Below are 20,885 nucleotides of genomic sequence, written 5' to 3' on the forward strand. Positions count from 1 at the left end.
ATCTTTTACTTTGCCCATCCTCACTTTTTTTATAAAGGCAAATAACTTCCCATGTTTATTTGTAATATATCTATCAACAAAAATAAATGTTCTAAATGCATTTTATAAATCCTCATTTTAAAACATAAGGCATAAGTTCCTGTGATTTTAGAGAAAAGCCAGCACAGATTTTGTGAGATTTGTCTGAAGCATTCTGTAACTCTGCAGTCAGTGCAACTCAACATCTTTTCTCTTTGTTAAAGAGAATGCTCAAATCCATTAGTTAATTCAAGCTGAATAAACTCTGTGGTGTGCCAAATACTATAAAAGGGAATATTGAATTGTTCCTTGGAAAGGCCCCTAGGATCTGTCATGTCCATTCAGTATTTTTTCACTAAGATGCAGATACGCTCCTGTGTCTTTATGAACCATCATAATGTGAGGTTAGTTCTGTATGACCAAGTAAGAATATGAGCCTGATGCTTGCTCAGCTGACAGCACTTGGTGAATCCAGTGATTGTGCTGTGAACTGCAAGGTCCTGAGTTCAGGTTCAGTCTGCTGGTGACACAGTTCTGTGTGTGGTTTGGGTTTGTGACCTCCTACTGCAGCAGCTCGGAGCAATCCATTACCCTTGGAGTTATTCATGGCACTGCCACTCCAGCGCAGTCATGTGGCAGTTCAGAGCTACACAGAGCCCAGCTACAGGCACGGAGTGAAAGCAAACACGGGGGTGTGCCTGGGACCCTGGGGTGCTGGGAGGCCTCCAGAGATGAATATTCACATTTATCTAACTGATAAGGCCCTATCATGTCATCTTTTTTATTTGTAGAACAAATCCATCTTGGCTTGCTGCTTCTCCTTTGCCCATATTCTGCTCAGCCTGAGTGAGGGCATAAGACTTTTCCTCCAAAGCAGGACAAGGAGCAGCGAGCAGCAGGCCTCTGGGGCAGTAATGCAGAGGCACTGGCACCTCGTGGCCTCAGCTGTTCCACTGGGAGGGAGGAGTTGCTCTGCAGCCTATCATTGCTAAGCACAGCTGCAGGGACACTTCACAGATATGATTTCTCCATATTTAATTTATGCTGCCTGTATTCAGATGGTGAAAGATCATCCAGGGAGGCCTTTTTGCCATTGGAATAGCAATGCCTTTTCTTTCCGGCCTTCTTTGTGCTTTTGGAAACTTCATGCTATTTTCTGTGACTGTGTGCTACCTTTATATAACCCAGGTAATATTTCACAAGCATTTCAGTGGACAATGGTGCTGTCAAGGACTGTGGTGCTGCTTCTCACATTATATTGCTAAGCAACATACAATACAGCAGCATGATACCTTCTGCAGTTGGTAAGGAGTCAAGCTCCAATATTCAGTAAAATTATTCTGATCTACTTTTCTGTTACACAAGAATCCACTCATTTCAGCACATAAAGATTTGTATAATTAGTAACAAAATCATACAAAAGTTAGACATTTTTGTGGATTTTTAAAAAAGAGTTATATGTATTTTTTTTCCTAATTTCCCCCAGAGAAGGTGGTCTTAGCTATTTTGAGGTTGTGTGGATTTCACTGACTTTGTCATGATTTGCTTTTATCAAAGCACCAGTTAAATAAAATGCTTTGACTTTGAAGCAGGTTTGTTTGCTTACCTGCTTAAAATTACAGATGTGCTGGAACACCTCACTCAGAATGGACAAGCTTGAGGGCAGAGAGATGTCAAATCTCTGTTCAGATCAACGCAGACATTTCATAACATCTACCTGAAATACAGTATTTGATAAGGTGGAATCTCACTTCTGTCGTGTATTCCAACCTCCTCTATTTAAAGCCAAGTTAATGATGAACTTGAAAAGATCTGATCACTTTGTAAATTCACATCTGGCATTTCACAGTGGAGATCATTTCTGCCAGCTGATCTCATCTCTAGAGAAATAGATGCATATTTTTGTTTATATTGATATTTTAAATAATTCAATGGGACTATCACTCCCAGTGTGAACCTCCTTTGAAGGGGTCTCTCTAAAGTATTTCAGTAGAAATACTGAAATACTGAGAGGAGAATTGTGGCTTTTGGAGGTTTAATGAAGCCTTTCCTGTGAGTTTTTTCCCACTGGCTTTCAGCAGCCATTAGCACAGTTCCACTTGCTGGCCCTGGGTAAGCAAAACTCTCATGTCATTGCTATCAAGGACTGTTTCAACATTTTACTCTCAGCATTAGCCACTGTGATAGGGATCAAAGGAGACTTTGTATTATTCATCTTTTATCTTAAAGGCTTGAAGCATGAGGTCAAAATCAGAGTTATTGTCAGTAATGAAATCACAAACTGTGCAATATTGAGCAAGGCAGGATCAGCAAAACCAGTGATGTGGAACAGAAATGATTTAGGTGCTTCCAGGAGGAACTGCTGGGAGCAGCTGGGCTGATGTGGTGGGAGGGAACGATTTGGGACTATGAGAATCTGTTTCACAAGGAAAAGCTTGATCCCCATGGAGGTGGTTTCCCCTGCCTGGGTGTGGGATGTGTGGGTGGGAATGCTGCTCCTCCAACAGCCAGAATGGTGCCAGGACCTCTCCTTTCTGTGGGTGCCCGCTGTGCTGGGACTGCCTGGGACCCTCCCAGGCAAGGCCTGTGTCTGGGAAACTCACTTCTTCCACATGGATCTTTGTTTCCATGTCCTAATTCTAAAAAGAGAGACTGAATTTTGGGGAGCTGTATACCTCTGGAGGGTACTTAGCTCTCCAGGTGGCATTTGGAAGAAAATACAGGCTTTGAGGATAATAACAGTGGTAGGGGGTGAGGCAGAGCAGCTCAGTGTGTGAGAAATGGTCTTCACTGGAACAAGAGCACAGTAAACAGATTGGCTGATAATGCTGAATACCAGACAATTTCCTTTTAAATTAGCAGATGGGAGGGAAAGGAATATAAAAGGAAGTGAAAGAAAAAGAGAAGCTAATGATGAATGTTGAACAGGAACAAAATGTTGCCAAGACATCACGAGAGAATGAAGAATTGATGAAGAAAGGGAAATTAATTTGGTGCTTGGTACAGGAACTCAGAGAGCTTTGAAAGCCCAGCTCCAGTGTCTGAGGAGGGCTTTATAGGATCCTGGGACAGATGTGTTTTACTGACGTGCCCCTTGTGGCTGCAGAATTGGACACGGGAAGGATTTAGTGCTGATGATAAAAACCTGCAGCAGAAGAGAAGCCCAAGAGGGGATCTCATAGTCTGTGCAGCCTGAAAGGCATTTCTGAGCATCAGGCAAAGCCAGTTTCATCTGACACTAAAATTATTCTATCAAGTGATGGGAACTGATTATAGAAATTTGTTGTATCTCCTTGTCAGAATAAGAAGGCAAATGAGGACACAGCTAAATCAGATAAAAGTAGGCTGCCAAAAAGGAGGAGAAAATAAAAGTACTTTTAATTCTTCCAACCATTCTAATAATTTCAGTTAGAACAAAGCTGGGAGTTTGGAGAGTCTGGGGATGCTAATATTGCCTAGGGAGAGGTGGACACACACGTCTGAACAAACAGCATCAGCAGCTGAGTCTAAAACAGTTAAACACTGCAGCAAGTCAGACTTGATACAGAAAATGAGTTAATGAAAAGATGAGAAAGCTGAAGCACCTTACTGGAGTTTCTAGAGGAGATGAGACATACAGGAAGATCAGTTATAAAACCCAGCATGTTCCACCAGGAAAGGGGGGCTAGAATGAGTGGGTAAAGTAAGCAGAGACAGAATGCCTCGATGTGGAAATCCAACTGTATCAATCACCCACATACACAGAAAGAGGAACTTGTAGATTTAATTTGGGTTTAAGTAGGCTAAAAGGGTTTTCTTTAGTTTCTTGTCTTTGTAGCTGTATTGCCTAAAATGCTGTAAGTAAATGTTAATTCGGTTTGACCTTCACCTGTGCTGAGCTAAGAAGTATTTCAAGGTAAATGGGTGAAGCATCCCTCACCTGAGGGCTGATCTGTGGTGGAAGGATGAATCAAGAGGCTGGGATTCCTCAACAACTGTTTTAGATCCCCAAAATACTCTGTAGGAAAGACAAAGGATAAGCCTCACCTGGACTAACTGGAGAAGTATCATAGGAGTCAGAAAAGGAAGTGCAGGGTCGATGATAGATTAGTCAGGATTTTTTGTTCATCAGCATAATGAATAGCAGGTCTGAACCTCCCAAGGATGCCAAGATGAGCATTTATTTTCTGTCTTTTCACCTTATGATTCCTCTTCCTGTTGATTTCAGTGAAGTTTTGCATTTTCTACCCAAGTCTGAAATGAGATTTGCTGGAAGTACTTTACACCCACACCAATATCTCAACAATTCTATGGAAACTGGATTAAAACTGGTTTCTCTGTCAGGTATTTCGATCTGTTTCTGAGGGCTTGGCTCAGGCAGAGCTAATTGAGTAAGAACAGAGACTGTGTTCTCATACTTTTATTCTGCCTAAAGCAAGGCAGAATATTGAAAAGTGAATGTGAAACCAGAAGTTACTGGACAAGAAAAAGGAAGACTGACAGTAATATCCCAAAAAGTGACATTATAAGCTTTTTTTTTTTGAACCAGAAACAGATTAGAAACCCTAAGAAAGAATAAGCCATCATTTATCCTGGGTTTCACTTTCTAAGTGACAGCAACAAACAAAAGTTAGCTCAAAACCTTTGCATTTTGCTATGGGAGCTTCACATAACGCAGGAACCCATACGGAGTAATTTAGCCTCAAAAAGCCAGTGAAATGAAGGGGCTGCTTGATCTGGAAGGACAACAATTGGCTGAATCTCTAAACTGAAAGGGAAAGAAGGAGGGAAAGACAGGAAGCAATAAATGAAGGCAGAGAAGAAGCAGGCTCAGAGCAGACAGACTGACAGCCTTTGAGGGCTCACACTGCGTTTTAATGCAGCAGCTTTGTTCACGTGCCTGAACACTATCTGAAATTTTTTCTTCTTACTAAGTTCCATGTATTTCTGGAGAGAACTTGGAAATGGAAAGGAGTCCAGCATTTCTATACTGTAACTATGGATCTATGGGAATAATCTACTGCTCTGTGGACATCAAAATTTCAGAGCATCTGGGTGTCAGTTTTTTCCCTCATTTACACAGAGTATGACACTGGCCATACCTGGAAGAGGGAAGAAAAGATGATATTCAATATGCAAAAAGATTTATAAATGCTACACCAGGGCTACTTTTCGTGCAGGCATTATTGAGGATTTAGTAGTTTACTTGGATTTTATTTCTTTTAGCCTGAACCTTCACAGAAACATCAGGTGGAATTTCTGCCCATGTTTCAAGAGTCTGCATGAGATTTCCCCCATGTTGCTGTGCAGTAAGATCCCCTCAGAGCTCCAGTCATTATGAATTTAACTTGGTGCAAGAAGGAAGGATGAGTAAATTTCAATGTAGTCTACATTTGTAAGCTACTGACCCAATGTTTGGATATCCTCAGGATCCTGGTTAAGTATCCAAACACTGATCCCAGGGCATCCGGAACGTGAGCAAAGCTTTGCAGAGTTTTTCAAAAGAGCTGAGAAAACAGCAAATGCTTCTTGTTCCTGTTTCTAGGAGACAACTGCAGGAACATAGTGAGGAATCTGTAGAGTCAGCTCAGATGGAATCTCAGCAGACAGCTCGGTAAATTGGGCACAGAACTCTGGGTGTTGCAGACCTTTTGTTATTTCTGCCCAGGAGTCAGTTTAGTTTTATTTTCCACCATTAAACTGCCAGTAGGGTTTTACTAAAGAAGCCCAAAGACACTTTCCTCAGTGTACAGTTTACAGTAGCAGGAGGTGATGTTATGTTCTAGTGACCCTGAAATAATGTCCTGATGTTATTATCAATTTTTGAGGTCTTTAAAATTGACTGGATTTGATTGTTGGCATTTTTCACAGTAGAATATTTAATGTGTGCTCCTTTCATAGCAGTACTTGTATTTTCTATAATTACTATGGAGTCTGTAACTCTGAAGCATTTTGTTGTTTTCTTTTCTCTAGAATTTTGTTTGTTAATGATTACAAGATTTAGTAGTTTGTGGCAGAGATTTAAATAGAGATAAAAGGCTCAGTCTGTTCAGCAAATGGCTTCTGAAGGCAGAGGGGGTTCAGGAAGGGCCGTGTTTTGGGCAGGTACCAGACACAGAACTGCTCTTCCAGGAGAGACCATGCTGACACACCAAACTCCTAATGGTTCACAGCACAGAGAGCACTGAGGGAAGGTGTGACAGGAGCCAGTCCTTGGACTGATGTCCTGGGGAATGTCTTTCACATTGCCTCTTTCTCCAACACCGATCTTGCAGCTTTTCACACTCCATTTAATCATTACACTTTTTTTTTTTGCACATGGTTTTTCTCTGTGGTGGAGCTTTGCTGAGTTCTGGATGAAAAGTTACCACCTCAGATGTGTGATTAGAGCATCACCTTCTTCTGAAAATTAAGATAAAAGCCTGCTGACTTAATAGCAGGAGCATTTGCACAGATAGAATCTTCATAGCTGGGGCTGCTCTGCAACTGGGGCCTCCTGAAGATCCCAGTAATATTTAACTTCTCTAAATGAAATTCTTCTCCCCCAGTATGAAGTAACCAAGGCTGCATCATTTCCATTTGTTCCTGTGACATATTCAAGCACATTTCTAAGAGCTGTAGTTCAGCTCAAGCAGCAAAGCAGCACAAAAGGGCTTTGGCATGAGCTCCTGGAGTCGGATGATCCCTGCACTTGCTGTCCAGGGCAAGATAAGCTGCATCTCAATGGAAACAGCCCCAGCCATGAGCAGTGACTTTGAAAATGTGCCAGGTAAAGCCAAAGAAACTGAAGCTGGTTACTGGGTATGAATTGTTATTCAGCCCTCACAAAAGAGGAGGCTTTGACAACACCCCCGGTAACCTTGGCAAAGGGTTTTGTTAAGCAGGTCTGTGCCTCGCTGGCTTTTCAACCCTCAGGCATTGACTGCTCCCTCCTACATGGGAATTTGTGTTCCGGGAGGGGCTGGGTGGTGGCAGCAGCTGGGGCACCACGCTGGGCCTTCGCTCCGCTCCCAGGAGCCTCCGCTCTGCTCCAGGGAAAAGCAGCTGGAGCTGCCCTCACTCCTTCCTGCAGAGCCAGCCTCAGGGGTTCTCATGGCTCCTCGGAGAGTCACAGAATCCTGGAGTCATTGAGGGTGCCTTTAAGATCAACAAGTCCAGCTTGGGTTTCTCCCATAGTGGGACACTGCTGAGGATGATGAGTTGTCTTCTGGATGAATGGAATATTATTTTGAAGAATGGAGTGTTGTTCTCACAATGTCTCTTGGCTGCACTTGTGTATACAATATTTCTACCTACTTTTTCTGGAGATCTTTAGGCACCTGGTAGAACAGAAAACAGGCTTTTTATAGACTCTGCTGGCTGTGTTCTATTGCCACTATACATGAAGTGGGAAAACCTGGTCCAAACAGACCTACAAAGGAAACCCTTTCCCCTGAAACAAATTCAAGACCAGTTATATCACCACATTACACTGCAAACTTAGACTATTGCTTAATCTGGAAATAAACAATTACTTCATGATAAAGATTCAGTGCTGATCTGTTGGCTGATAAAAGAGATGTGAGGTGATTTGCCCCAAGCTTTACAGCAAACCAGAAGCGGGGGTCATCTTTCTTGTTTACAATTCCATGTTATGGTATAAAATAAATGCCAATGTGAGTGATGATTCCATCTGTTAGGAAAAGACATAGGAGTTAGGAAGTAGCAGCTCCCAGTTCCTCCAGTGTAGTCTGACATATTGAGCACGACTGGAGCCTGGGACATAAAAGATGCTGAAGCAAACATCGTGCAGCCATTAGGCAATTAGATAGAAGTTCTTTTTGTCTCCAAAGCAGCTACTGAGGGGAATGCAGAGATGCTCTGATTAGACAGTAACAGAAGACGTTTAATTTCCATTTCCATCCAACAATTTCTAAATTCCTTCCTTGAAGAGTCAGCTTTCCAAAACTCTCCATTTTGTGTTCCACTTAACCTCATGGGTATTGCAGAGAACATGCTCGCTGGACTTCTCTTGCCACGCTCATTAGTTCAGTGTGCTTGGCTCATTTCCTAGGATTTGGTCTAGCACAGCCTCTGACCATCCAGCCATTTGTCTGAAAATCATTTCCCTCTTCACTTCTGCAGTTTTCCTTTCAGTGCCTGAGCAATTAAAATCCCGAGTGATCAAAGCCCTGGTCTTCCAACTGTCCCTTGTTTTTCACAATCATGGCATGAGCTCCTTTGCCTCGCTGCATGAGCTGAGCTCAGACAAAGAAGGTATGACAATTGCTCAATTGTTAGGAATTGTGAAGAGTCTTAGCCAAAATATTGACATCATTCTGACTTACACATTAAGAATTAATTTTTACTAGGTCTCTAGCTAGAGATTATCAAATCATTTGGATGTCATTAAAATCAAATTGGTTGTCACAAAAAATCATTGAGGTCTAAACAACTATTGCTTTTCACTTTCCTGTCTTGATTTCATGATTTTAGCTGTTCTGTGGTATTCCTGGATTATTTCTGACTCTCCACAAGGAAAGACTTCACAGGTGTTTATTCTTTTCTGGCTCTAAATTATCTCTATTATGTATATGCAGCATCTGTTTCATGGCAGAATACAAATTGTTTCTCTGTATATAATTTGTCTTGACTCAGAGGTACCTTGCAGAGCTATGGGCTCCTTTATGTTGACAGTCCTGATTCTCCAGGCATTTTTATTCCCTTGTGATCGAGGAGTCAGTGAGTCACAGGCTGTGTTTGTACATCCCCACATCCTGGGGTACAGAACAGGCAGATGATACCTGCTCAGGCCTCCTCACCCCCAAAAGGTCTCCAAATCCCTTCCATACCCATTTTTGACAGCCCGGAGGGATGCAACGTGTCAGTCAGAAGTTAGGACACCTTTTTCCATCAGGCACGGCTCCTGGCCCGTGGACATGACCCAGAGCAGGTGGAGCACTGCTGACAGGCTGTGCCGTGTGCCTGCAGTCCCGAGTAGGTGTTTTTGTGGGGAAGGTGGAAAGAGGGAGGTTTTTTTGTTTTGTCAGCGAGTGGGAGAAGTATTGAAGTTGTAAAGAACATCGGGAGCGTAGGGTGCGAGGGGGGAGAATAGAGGGTTTGCAGCACTGTAATTTCCCCCAGGGCAGAGATCTCAGTATTTAACAGGCTATAGACTGTGCAATACTTAAAACAAATAGATGGAAATGAGTCTTTCTTCTATTAATACGGCCTAGCCCTCAGGAACAGTGCTAAAATGGGTTTGCAAGGCGCAATTACCGCAGAATCCTGTCAGGCTGCTGTTCATTCCTCCAGGCAGAGCTCCGTGTTTTGCTGCCTTCAGCCAGCCATTCATTTGTCCGCCCACAGCCCGGAGCCCCCGGCGGCAGCGGGGAGCTCCAGAGCCGCTTCCCCGGCTCTGGGAAGGGGGAGCTGCTGGGGCAGGAGCGATACCCCGGGCCCGAAACAGCAGCCCCTGCCCGCCTCAGTGCTCTGGCACCAGCCACGGCGGCCCCAAAATGCGCTCAGGCTGCTCTCGGTGCTTAGAGCCATTCTTGCCTTGGGTTCTGTGAAAAATATTCTTTTGAAACGAGGTATGTCTTAATGCCTTAGCTGGAGTGTAGAGGAAAGAGTTTGAATTGTGAGTTCAAGGTAAAATTTATCCTGAAAGGTAGATTTGAAGGATTATTTCAGGATTGTTGTAACAGCAATATGAATTTAGCTTTCGGAGGCACAGCTCGGTTTAGAGTTGCACTTTGATAGATTTTTCTGTTATTTTGTGGACTTGTCTTCAGAGAAAATGAAATTTTTATTTCTCAGCCAGATGGTGGAGTCTTCTTCCTCAGCCCTTGTACTGTATCATTTATCCAAGGAGTTCAAAGCATGTAAAGCTGGGAGGTTTCAGCTCCTTTCCTGTGAGCTGAGATATATTTCAATGTCACTGTCACAGAAGATTGAGGCACAGGGAGCAGTTGTGAATTACGAGAGGTCTCGAGGAGGTAGTGGCAGACCAAGGAGCAGAGTGAAGGTGACCTGACTTGCAGTGCTGCGATCTGGCTGTCAGCTGATACGGGCTCTGTGAGGGACTCTGGTGTCATTTACCATCCGAGTCCAGCCAAGCTGGGGCTCGTCCTTCAGCTCCTTTGCAGGAGCTTTTCCAACGCCAGCCTAGCAGCAGCCCTGGCTTGGCAGAGCAGGGAAATGCAGGACAAGGTCCCCAGCCAAAGGCTGCTGCTGCAGCAAGTTCCGAGTGCCCGGCAGAGCCCCAGAGCTGCCTCCCAGTCAGGCACGGGCTGGGCTATTCATTCTGCAAACAGCCTCCTTCCTCTCCATGCCAGCCCGAGGGACACGGGGGAATGGCAGAGTTTATTATAAACTGAGTGGAGGAACAGACTATTGCTGGAGGAGATCCAGGGTTATAAAAGATTGGAGCGGGGAGGGAGAGGAGGAGGGAACAGGACATAATTTGTGTTTGTGCGTGAGGGGGTGCAGACTTTTGGTTTCAGCCAGGCATTCCCCAAAGCCTCAGGACCTCTGCCTGCTTTTGGTGGGATTTTGTGCAGTGCATCCCGTGCTGTGTCAAAGCCCACTTACTTTTTATTGTATCAATCATCCTCTTAATGCAGCACCACGACTCGGAGAACGCTTGCAGGTCCTGTTCTGAATGAGCTGCGCTTGCTGCCAGCTCAGCCTAGTTACTGCTGTAACTTAGTCTGGGGGATGGGAGAAAAAGGTTGCTGCTACTTTAAATATAATGCATTAAGAGGATGCTGGAAAAAGGCCTGCATGCTGTAATACCCAGCCATCGAGTTGGAAAAGGAGCCAGATGTAATACAAAAGAAGAAACACAGCCTCTTATGGATGCTGCACTAATTCATAAATCAGGTGAATCAGCTTAGGCAACTGCTGTGTTTTTATGCCTCTGCTGCATGGAGAACTGCATGTTGGATGCTTTTATTTGAAGTAATGGAACCAGATAATCCTTTGGACCAGGACAACTCCAATGGTAAGAAGTAGGAAACATAGAAGAGAGGGAGAAAAAAAAAGGATAATGAGAGTGTCTGAGTTACCCATCCTGCTAAAGGCACAGGGGTAGGCATGTGTTTGTACTGTCTTCTGCATGGATAAGTGGAAATGAATGTGGGAATGTGCTTCACAAGAGCTTAGAAATCCCTCTGTTTACAGGCTCTGGAGACAAACATGTAGTAGACTGATACATTGAGATATTTATTCTACTGGAAGGAGCAGGAAGCAAGCAGAATCAACCTGTCTCCTGAGCAGTCTGTGCAGAGGGAACAGGGACCTGTGCATTCCACCTTATTCAGCTTGGGGGGCTTTTTGCCACTGAGAAAAGAATGGAACTTTGTGCCGTATGTGCTGTCAGATGAAGCATTTGGGAACAGATTCTTTATCTGCAGAAAGCTTTCCTACAGGCAGATGCATGAGTAATTTACTTAGGAGGATATATTTAGCCAAGGACCACATAAATTCACCCTGGAATTAAAGTCCATGGTTAAAAATGCAGCTATTCCATGGATTTATAGCATTCCACATGCTGATGTTCTGCTATCCAGTCTATTGGAAAGCACACAAAAAAGCATAAATTGAGGGGAAAAGTTGTTTGCAAGTCTCATTTCTCTGTTAGTGGAGAGAATTGGCTGCATTGAGGACAACAAAGTATTCATGTTTATGAAAACAATTTCAGATGGTGATTTTTGGAATAAATTGATTCTCAGCTGTTGAATATGCATCTGGTATATTCTGAATACAGCTTGAAATCCACTAAATATTCCACTTCCTACATAAATATTGTTCAGGAAGTAGTTATGGATTTCCCACAGCATATTCTCTGCTGATAAACAGAGCTTCAAGTCTGACACAACTGCAGTGTTAATATCACAGAGACCTAAAACTGTGTGGAAAGAATGTGGTTAAGGGAATGAAGTAACATTTAAACTATGTGAACAGTTGACTGGGCACATAGAAGTGGGCAGCACTGCTTTACTTGGGGCTCTGTGCCCTGCTGAAATAGAATTTAAAATAATTAAGGACAGATTTCAGTGGTGTTTCAAATGATGGTATTTGCATGAAAATATTAAGAGAGGAGTCTCACACTTCTTATTTCTATTTGCTATTCTATTTCATACGTAGATATATTAACTCCTCTCTAGAAGAAACAGCATCTACCTCTCATGTCTCATACCTCCTCTTAGACCACTGAGACACAGAATTAAAACTCATTTTCTGTACAGCAGGAAGTTTTAGGGTTTTCAGAGATGTGCATGCATAGTTGAGCTGATATTAACAAACATGCAAGCAGGTGTTCTTGCCCATCCCAGCATTAGAATCTGGCCTTTAGGAGTCATAGAGAGTGCCTGGGTTCTGTAAGCAGGTGTTCTTATGGCCTTTAGGAGTCATAGAGAGTGCCTGGGTTCTGAGGGAAATACAAGTTTAACTTTATTTTCTCTAATATGTGAAATTCCTCACTGAATTTAGAATACATAATTTAAGATACATGAGTTCTCATTATTTTCTTACATCCAAAGTATATTCTGTCACATTGTGTAGAAACTTTGTTTTCTTACAAAATATTTGAATAAGTTGGCAAACACTGGGAAGGTTCATACGCTGGGAAATGAGAGATGAGGAAGCACTGCTGGTACCAAGGATCTGGGAAAAAACTTCATTGCTTCCCCTTCCTAACTATGTAAATCCCCATCTTCCTTTCAGTTTGTTTAAACTACTTTGACACATCTGAAGTATATTCTGTCACATTGTGTAGAAACTTTGTTTTCTTACAAAATATTTGAATAAGTTGGCAAACACTGGGAAGGTTCATACGCTGGGAAATGAGAGATGAGGAAGCACTGCTGGTACCAAGGATCTGGGAAAAAACTTCATTGCTTCCCCTTCCTAACTATGTAAATCCCCATCTTCCTTTCAGTTTGTTTAAACTACTTTGATTTAAACTATCTCATTGTAAACAAATGGGTTGAGCCATTTATTGATCAGAAGGTCAATTCCTTGCCCGTGCTGCTGCTGGAGCTGCAGGACTGAGGGACTCAGCTGCTCCTCTGAGATCCCAGGCATTATTTTGCATGAATTGAGTGAACAGAAAGTTCTCAGAAATCAGCCAGCAGAGTGCTGTTGAGGAAGATTTGTCCCTTGAGAACGTTCCCTTGTTCTGGAAGCAGCTCCTGGGTCCCTTGGATATCCAGCAGCTCTGGACATGCTGGGAACTGCTGTGTTTATCCAAGTGGGCTGCTCATGTGACAAGTCTTAATGCCCTGGGGAGTGACCATGACTTAAAACTCCCGTGCTTGCTGTAAAAGTGCCTTTTTACCATCAAGTATGCCAAATCAAATCCCCTTTTCTGCCAGCCAAATGAAGTCCATTCTTTAATATTTTCTCTACCTGTGGGTGAACCATCTACCTTAAAAATCAGCCTCGGTTCCTTCTGTGTTGCTTATTGCCAGCACAATCAAGAGATGATTAATGACAGAAAAAGCTGTTCTGAAGAATTTGTGGCAATAATGTACTTGAGAGTTGCTTTTTTTGCCTCCTGCAGTCCTTCCATTTGCTTACTGACGTGCGTGAATTCAGCTCACAGGACGGTGGTGGAATATTCAAGACTGGGAAGCTGTGTCTCATTTCTTAGCACAGGGGGTTTTTTTCCTAATCAAATTCAGTTGCCAACTTTTCATGGAGATGCCTCACAGATTTATTATTGCTTGTAGCTGGAGCAGGGAATCACCACTCATTTATGTGGGGGCCTGAAATGAGATTTAAGCTGTGTTGGTTGCCTTGATGTAACAGCCCCTGGAATAAAACCTGTGGGTTTTGCATCACCTGTGGGTGCAGTGGTTACTGGATTTTTCTCTGTGATTCTCCAGGGAGCTGCAGTGCTTGACTGCCTTGAACACAGCCTGACAGGCTGCTCTTCATTTGGAGATTTGTGCAGGGAGCTCTGTAACTTTTCTCCTCTGCATGGGATAAAGGCTCACAGAAACTTACAGGTTCTCATATGGATTTTAAAAATCATTAAAGCAACCCCCATGTTGTTTTCTCCTTCTCCCCCACCCATTATTTTCTTTCCATTCTCTGGAATGCAGGCGTGTAGACAAGGATTATTGTCATTTTATGGTAGCTCACAGCTCTGACTTTTTGAAGTGTTCTTTTTAATGTAGTGGCATGGATTTACTTCTTTTCACAAAAAAAAAAAAAAATCTTGGAAGAAACTTGCTGAAGAATGTGCTGATTCCGAAACCATAACCCTAAATTACCCATTTTGGAGGGATGACATATCAGAGCTCTGGATTTCCCTTTTGTACTATAGCCACTTGCTGCTCCACGAATAAAAGACAGCTCAGCAGCTTTCCGCAAGCTGCTGAAGATTTATAAGATGTTTTATTTGTGTGCAAACTCTTGAGTACAAAATATCTATGAATTATGTATTCTTTGTGTCTTCTAATTGCTCAGATCTCAGTTTGTACAGCTCCTGTCAGCACTGGAACCACCTCTGAGTTTATTCTTTTCTGTGTCCTGACAGTATTTCTTTGCGATTCGGTTGTTAATCCTTAAAGAGCACAAGATTTTTATTAGATTTTTTGAACAACCTTGCAGACCAGGTCCCAACTGCTGGTTTTAGTGGAATTATATTCCCTACACAGTAGGTGTGAATCACAGATGCAGATTTTGTGCCACAAAGAAATAAAATTAAACCATTGTGCTTTAATAACACAATAATTACAGCATATTTTTTTCAGTCTCTGACGTACACATTGAACCAGGTGAATTACTTGGATGGCAGCCAGGCTTGAACTTTGTCTGCTGTTGGTAATTGAGATTCTTCAGGCACTGTTCGAGGGCAGTAATGACATCCTGGCCTCAATGACACCTTGGCATGCATTAAAAATCACACCTGGTAGCGAGGAAAGCAGAAGCAAGGGCTGGGAACACAGAATTTTTTGTCGGTTATGTGTGGTGGCAGAGTTGAGTGGGAAGGCTCCAGAGGAATGGGAGATCAAGGATTCAGCAGGTTACTGCATAATGATTTGTAGATGCATTCTGCAATTTCCAGGCTGGAAATTGAGTTGGGAACAGCCATTGCATGCAGTGGCTTCCTCTCAATCCCTGCTGAAATAAGTCAAAGGGGGCAGAGCAGTCAATAAATGAGCATCCCACTGGATGATGGGCATTCAACAAGGGAGAGCCATCCAGATGGAATCCTGAAGGGACATGCAACGAATGGAATGTAACCATCCACACTCGGAGGTGCTGGAAACAGTCACAGTCATCTCTTGCTTCTTTGGAATTAAAGAAAAGCATCTTTTCATGGTCAAGAATATTCAAGGTCTCTTTATATTCCTGCTAAAAGAGAGGAACTCCAGAGTGTTGTGAGGGATCCTCCCAGATCCATCTCTTCCACACAGCACTGCCAGTCTGCCTCAGAACTTTCTACATCAGCCATAGCTGGAAGGTGAATTCTGCATAACTGGATGGGATGGAAGAGTGCACAGGCAAGGGATTTCCTGGGAGCAGAGATGAGGAGCAGTTCCAAGCATACATTTGATGCATCAAGGTGTTTATAGGCGAGAAGCTTTCAAATTAATGAGACTCTGGTAGCAGCTGAAAGGAGCTGGAGGAGCCCAGAAGGAAGTGTCCCTTCTTAATGAGATCAGAGCCCCACATTTTGACCCAGTGGGGTTTCTGAGCCCTTCAGCCAAGGATTGTTGGGATGCCATGGATGAAACTCAGCTGTTGGCCAGGAGCCTCCTCTTCTTCCCAGAGAGATGGAAGGGTGCTGATGCCTCCCATCCCTGGCTAACAAATCCACCCAGGGATGGATATACAGAATAAAGAGCTGCTTACCCTGAGCCAGTGTTCTTTATGACATCCAAATGGGTTGTTTGCCCAGGAGGTTCCTCAGGGCATACACAGGGTTATCCCAGCACTTGGAGCATTATGGGGATCGTGTTTGGATTTAGATGCTCTCCGAGCATCTCCAAGGAGGCAGCACATGGAAAAGCTGTAATTGCAGAGCATTCCTCCTGCTGGTAGAGGCTCAGAGGCCCAGCATATGCCTTGCTCAGTGAGTCAGTTGTCAAAATGATTTTGGCTGCTATGGAGCTTAGTGCAGGGATCAGAAAATACCTGCCAAAATGAGGCTTCAGAAAATGTTTGTTTTCCTAGCAGATCTAGATATGCCTCTAGTTTTGTTTTACACCTTTAAACACTTCTCTAGCTGCAGCTGGAGGTTGGTGGGCAGCTGTGGCAGATGTTATAACACGAACCCTTGTTCTTTGTGCTGGAGCTGCTTGTGTGGGTTTGTTTGCTTAGCGTTGGGTGGGCAGGGCCTGGCTGATGGAGCAAAACGATGCCTCTGGATGTGGGTCCTGCTCTGAGTCCTAGGGAGGAACCCTGATACTTGGTGTTTTGAAAATAGGAAAGTAAAATGCAAATAGCATTCTCTTCTTTGGTCCAGAATGAAGAAAAATCAAAACAAGGCAAAATAATAATAGTAAAAGTTAGTCCAGAGTTCACAAAATTTTATTGTCTCTCTGACTGGCCTTGTGTTTGCAGAAGTGCTGTTAGAGCCTTTCTCCTGGCAGGGAGAATATCCCTGAAGAGTTTTTCACAGTCCATGTGTCAGACAGGAATGCAAAGGATCAATTTACAACCAGAGACAAAGATCTAAAAATGTCCGGGGGGACCTGGGGGAATGTTTCTCACCCCAAATAGTTTCAGTGGCGTAAGTGATCCCACTTGCCCGACTGCAGCCTGTGTCCAGCTTTGCCGGGTTCAGCCCTGAGCAGCAGCAATAAAAGCAGAGTCTGTGCTGCAGCAGAGCTGGGCCAGGAGCACCAAGCACAGCACAACCTCCTCACAATCACTTCTGCTACACAGAGAGTTCCAGCGTGTTGTGGAAAGCTCAGGAGCGCACCACGGTATTCCAGGGAGAGCCTGGGTGCTGTGCCCGTTTCCATGAGTAACTGGCTTTGTTCAGCAGATCATCCTTTATTATTGGGTTGCAGCTGTCAGAAAAAACAGGCACTGAGCTGAGGAGTTGTATTTAGAAGTGCCCTCTGGATGGGATGGCTTGGAAGCTGCACAGAGCAGTTGGAAGTAGTTTCCAGTTCAGGTTGGCCAGTTTTTGGATAATGGTTTTACTTTCCCTGAAAGTTGGTAGTCATTTTTATTTTATATATTCTTAGAGATATTTGTTTTATTGTCATTTAAAGTTTCCTGGTAAACTTCAGGCAAAACCAGAGGATGTATTAATCTATTTCATGCCATTTGCAGCAGGGTCTGTACAGTCAGGCCTTAATCTTAGAAATATATGTTGATGTATTCATCAGGAGATGGCAGGAGGGGTTTGTCTGAGTTGTCTGCAAGAGCACACACACAGTTCATCCTTTGTTTTGACTCTTACAAGTGATTGTTGTTTTTAAAATTGAAAAAAAAAAAAGAGGGTTTAACTATTGTGACTTTTAACCCGAGATGAAGCTGATCACACAGATTCAAGGCACAGAAAAAGTAATCAGCATTTAGGATTTAGGAAAAAAGCAGGTGCATTGAAGTTGAGCCCAGTGCTGAGCACACTGAGGGCTGCTGACCCGCCTGCCCGTGCCTCTGCCGAGGAGAGAGGCAGGTTTTATTTTCCCTGCTTATTCATTTTCTGAGTCATTCATCTTGTGCTATAGCTATTGAAAACTGTAACAGAGTCTGGGAAGCACTTGGCTTTTGAGTGCTGCCTCCTGATTGGACTGGGGAATGCTGCTGTTCGGGAATAATGTGTGAATACCATCTGCTCCGAGGAGCCGGAGCCTCCGTGGATTCTGCTGGAGAGGCACCTTCAGCCAGGACTCCAGGCAAGGGGAGCACGCCTGCCTTCCCTCTTTCTTACCCAAACTTTTACTTGTCACTGGATTTCCTTTCTGCTTCCCTGTGGAACTTTTTTTGTGCTTTGCCCGAGGGCTGAGTTGCTTCTCCTGTGGGTTTCGGAGGTGTTTTTCCTTTATTTTTTTGCTCTGTGTGGGATTTCTTCTGGGGTTCAGCATGCACACCAAGCCGGGAAGTAAATCAGGGAGTTCTGCAGCTGTTCATTGCAGCACGAGAGTTAACGTGGAATGTCTGAGTTGCTTTGAGAAACTACTTCCAAAAATTTGACCTGCTTGTAAAAAGGTAAGCAGGGAAAGACTTTGGAATTTCGGTAATGACTTTCTGCTTGCAGGGTGGGGGGTTGTTTTTTTGGGAATGAATGTGAATCATTTGCAGTGTACAGTTGCCTTCTAGCAATGCCTGGGATCAAAGACTGGGGTTTGTCTCTGAATTTCTTTAATGAGCAGAGTTGGAACAATGATTGTCTCTTTCTCTTTTGTGTAGCAATTGTTTTACAATAAGTCTTAACCCAAACTTTCTGCATTGTGAGTGTAATTGTAATTCAGAGCAGCAGCTCTTTTTTGGGTTTGCGTCTTTATGCAGAGAACTCTCAGGTCTCATTTTCCTGTTTATGGAATCTCTTTTTCTGTTATCTCAGACCAAGCACAGTTAGTTTTCAGCAGTCTGTATTTCCTCTTGCAGAGGACAAGATGTAGTTTGTGAGCCTGTTAAATCCTGCCCGCTAATGACCTGCTGAGAGAACTGGGGCCGTTCCTTCACCTCGGGACGGCAGAGCTGACACCACAGCCTGGGGCTGCCACTCTCTCCCTGTTAGCACATCCTGAACTCTTGCATGTGACCTCTAAAATATGAGTATGAATTCTTTTTCTGCAGGTCGTCTTCCGATCAGACTCTTCTAACGACACAAAGCAAAGTTAGCAAAGGGAGGGCAAGAAATGTTAATGGTTTGTAAAATCCTGTCTCTCCTTCCAGCCACATTATTCATTTTACTGTGGTCTGTTCAAGGGGGAAGTCTGCCAAAAATAGTTCTAAGACTTTGCTGAAGACTCATTGTAATTTATTTTTGACAAATACCTGATTTTTAGCTTTTTTTGTGTTGGTGTGTTAATGGTAACTGTGCAGCAAGTGTGTGAGTTGTATACTGATATGTACTGCAAGGCAAATGTTCAGTACCTGTAATTAGGGAACAGTAGATTTATGTAACTGATGCTTGATCTGACCTAAACTTTTCATATCCAATCTAGTTCAGATAAACAGGAGAAGGTTTTGCTCCTACTGTGCTTCTTACACCCAGGCTGTGGAGCAAATGTTCCAGAGTACAGCAAGGAGCTGTTGCACTGACAGTGAGGCATCTTTTCACTTAGTCATTTTCCTGGCCCACTGCCAGATCATCAAAAGCAGCTCCTTTAATGAAGAAAAAACTTACTTTGCTGTAATTAGGAAAACTGTGGCAAGTCACAGAAGGAATTTGGAGTTGGGCTTTGATGATCCTTGTGGGTCCCTTCCAGCTCAGGGTATTCCATGAGTCTGTGAATGAATGCCTGGATCACACCAAGCTGCAGCACCAGGACAGTCCATCAGCTGGAGGGCACAGTGCTTGCTGGGGACATGGGATGTGTGGGTTAAGGTCTCACAGTGCCACGTGTGCCACTCATTTTATGGATGCTCAGAAACCTTTGAAAGCTCTTGTGTGCACCAGTCCAAGTGGGGTTTTCCAGTAATATCTCATTTTGGGGGACAGAAAAGCTGTTTCTCATTCACTGATAATTATAACAACAACAACAGCAATAAATGCTCACTTAGGTCTGTTTTGCTGGAATTATGTTGTCAGTCACAGATTTCCCAGCCTGTCATTGGGCCACTGGGTGATGATTGTAATGAGGAATGAAATCCTGACTGCTGAGCTCCAGGGGATCTCTTCCATTCCAGACCTGGCTCCAGAAGGTCTCTCAGCCACTGGCAGGGGTGACCAATAGAATATGGGATGTGGAATCAGAGCTCTGTAGTTCCATGGGATGTCCATATGCATGCTCAGATCAAACACCAGCTGGTTGGAAAATGTGTTTATGTTTTGCTTTTCATACTTCATCCAACAGCAGATCCTTGGTTCACTGGCCTGACTGTGATAAATATTTTTGCAAGGGTAGAGTTTCCTGGTTATAACCCTTCTGCAGAGGGTTCCTGCTGGATCCCTCCCAAACCCCCCAAACCCTTCCACGACTTAGCACTGGTCAATATTTCCTTTTAATGGTGTCCTGTGTAGCTGCAAAGCACTTTTTGTTTGCCTGTCTGTGGCTGATGTGCTGCTCTCATCATCAGCACTGCAATGCTCCAGTGTTTTTCCCTCTCTAATCCAGATAACTTCATGCCAGCTTAAATGTGCTGCTTTTATCCTCTTCTTCTGAAGGGGAGCTGAGTTAGAAGAGCCTTGTCCATGGTCACACACAGGGAGTTTTTCTCATGGTATTGTACTGGCACAGCATCTCCTGTGTTCCCCATTAGTCCTTTGTCATTCTTCTTGCTCCACAGTCTTCCTCCTTGCCCATTTCCCTTTCTTTGCTCTTCTTCCCAATTATAAATTGCTGGAGGACATTTGTCATTTTGCTGTGGAGAGCGCAATCCACCTGGCATGTCTTTTGGAGTCTGGAAAACCTCAGCACAGGTTTTTCAGCAGACCAGGATTTTTGTTTCCTTGAATATGAAGAATTCTCATTTTCACTCCTAGAAAGCACTTTATTTTGCTAAAGTGGGAACTCTGGCAATGCAACATCATTGTATATTTACAGCCTAATTTCAGAAATCCACACGGATTCCTTTCCTCTTCTCCTCCACCACAACTCTCTTGTCTGACTTGGTTGCCAGACTTTCTCTGGGAGTTCAGTCTCACTTAATTCACAAAGAATGCAGCTCCTTCTGCCATACTCAGTGCCTGGAGTCTAAATCAGGACATTTCTAGTGAACTTCAGCTTAAGATAAGTCTGACCTACCTAGAATTGAGGTTTCCAGTT

At 43.5% G+C, this 20,885-nt stretch overlaps 1 protein-coding gene across 2 annotated transcripts in view; it reads left to right on the forward strand.

Annotated features, from left to right (window-relative positions):
• Nucleotides 1–10,924: 10,924 nt before the first annotated feature.
• Nucleotides 10,925–20,885, forward strand: part of LOC121337134 (DAB2 interacting protein) — a 158,563-nt gene continuing 148,602 nt past the window's right edge. Inside the window, exon 1 of one of the 2 annotated variants that reach the window (XM_041407005.1) lies at nucleotides 10,925–10,981. In XM_041407005.1, coding sequence (XP_041262939.1) covers nucleotides 10,942–10,981 — 40 coding nt within the window. In that variant the 5' untranslated portion in view covers nucleotides 10,925–10,941. Of the gene's footprint in view, nucleotides 10,982–17,803; nucleotides 18,160–20,885 lie in introns of those variants that run through there. The other variant, XM_041407007.1, reaches the window with a different exon arrangement.

This window comes from Onychostruthus taczanowskii, unplaced genomic scaffold, assembly GCF_017590055.1.
Source record: "Onychostruthus taczanowskii isolate IOZ18803 unplaced genomic scaffold, ASM1759005v1 scaffold25, whole genome shotgun sequence".
In the NCBI taxonomy this organism is placed as follows: domain Eukaryota; kingdom Metazoa; phylum Chordata; class Aves; order Passeriformes; family Passeridae; genus Onychostruthus; species Onychostruthus taczanowskii.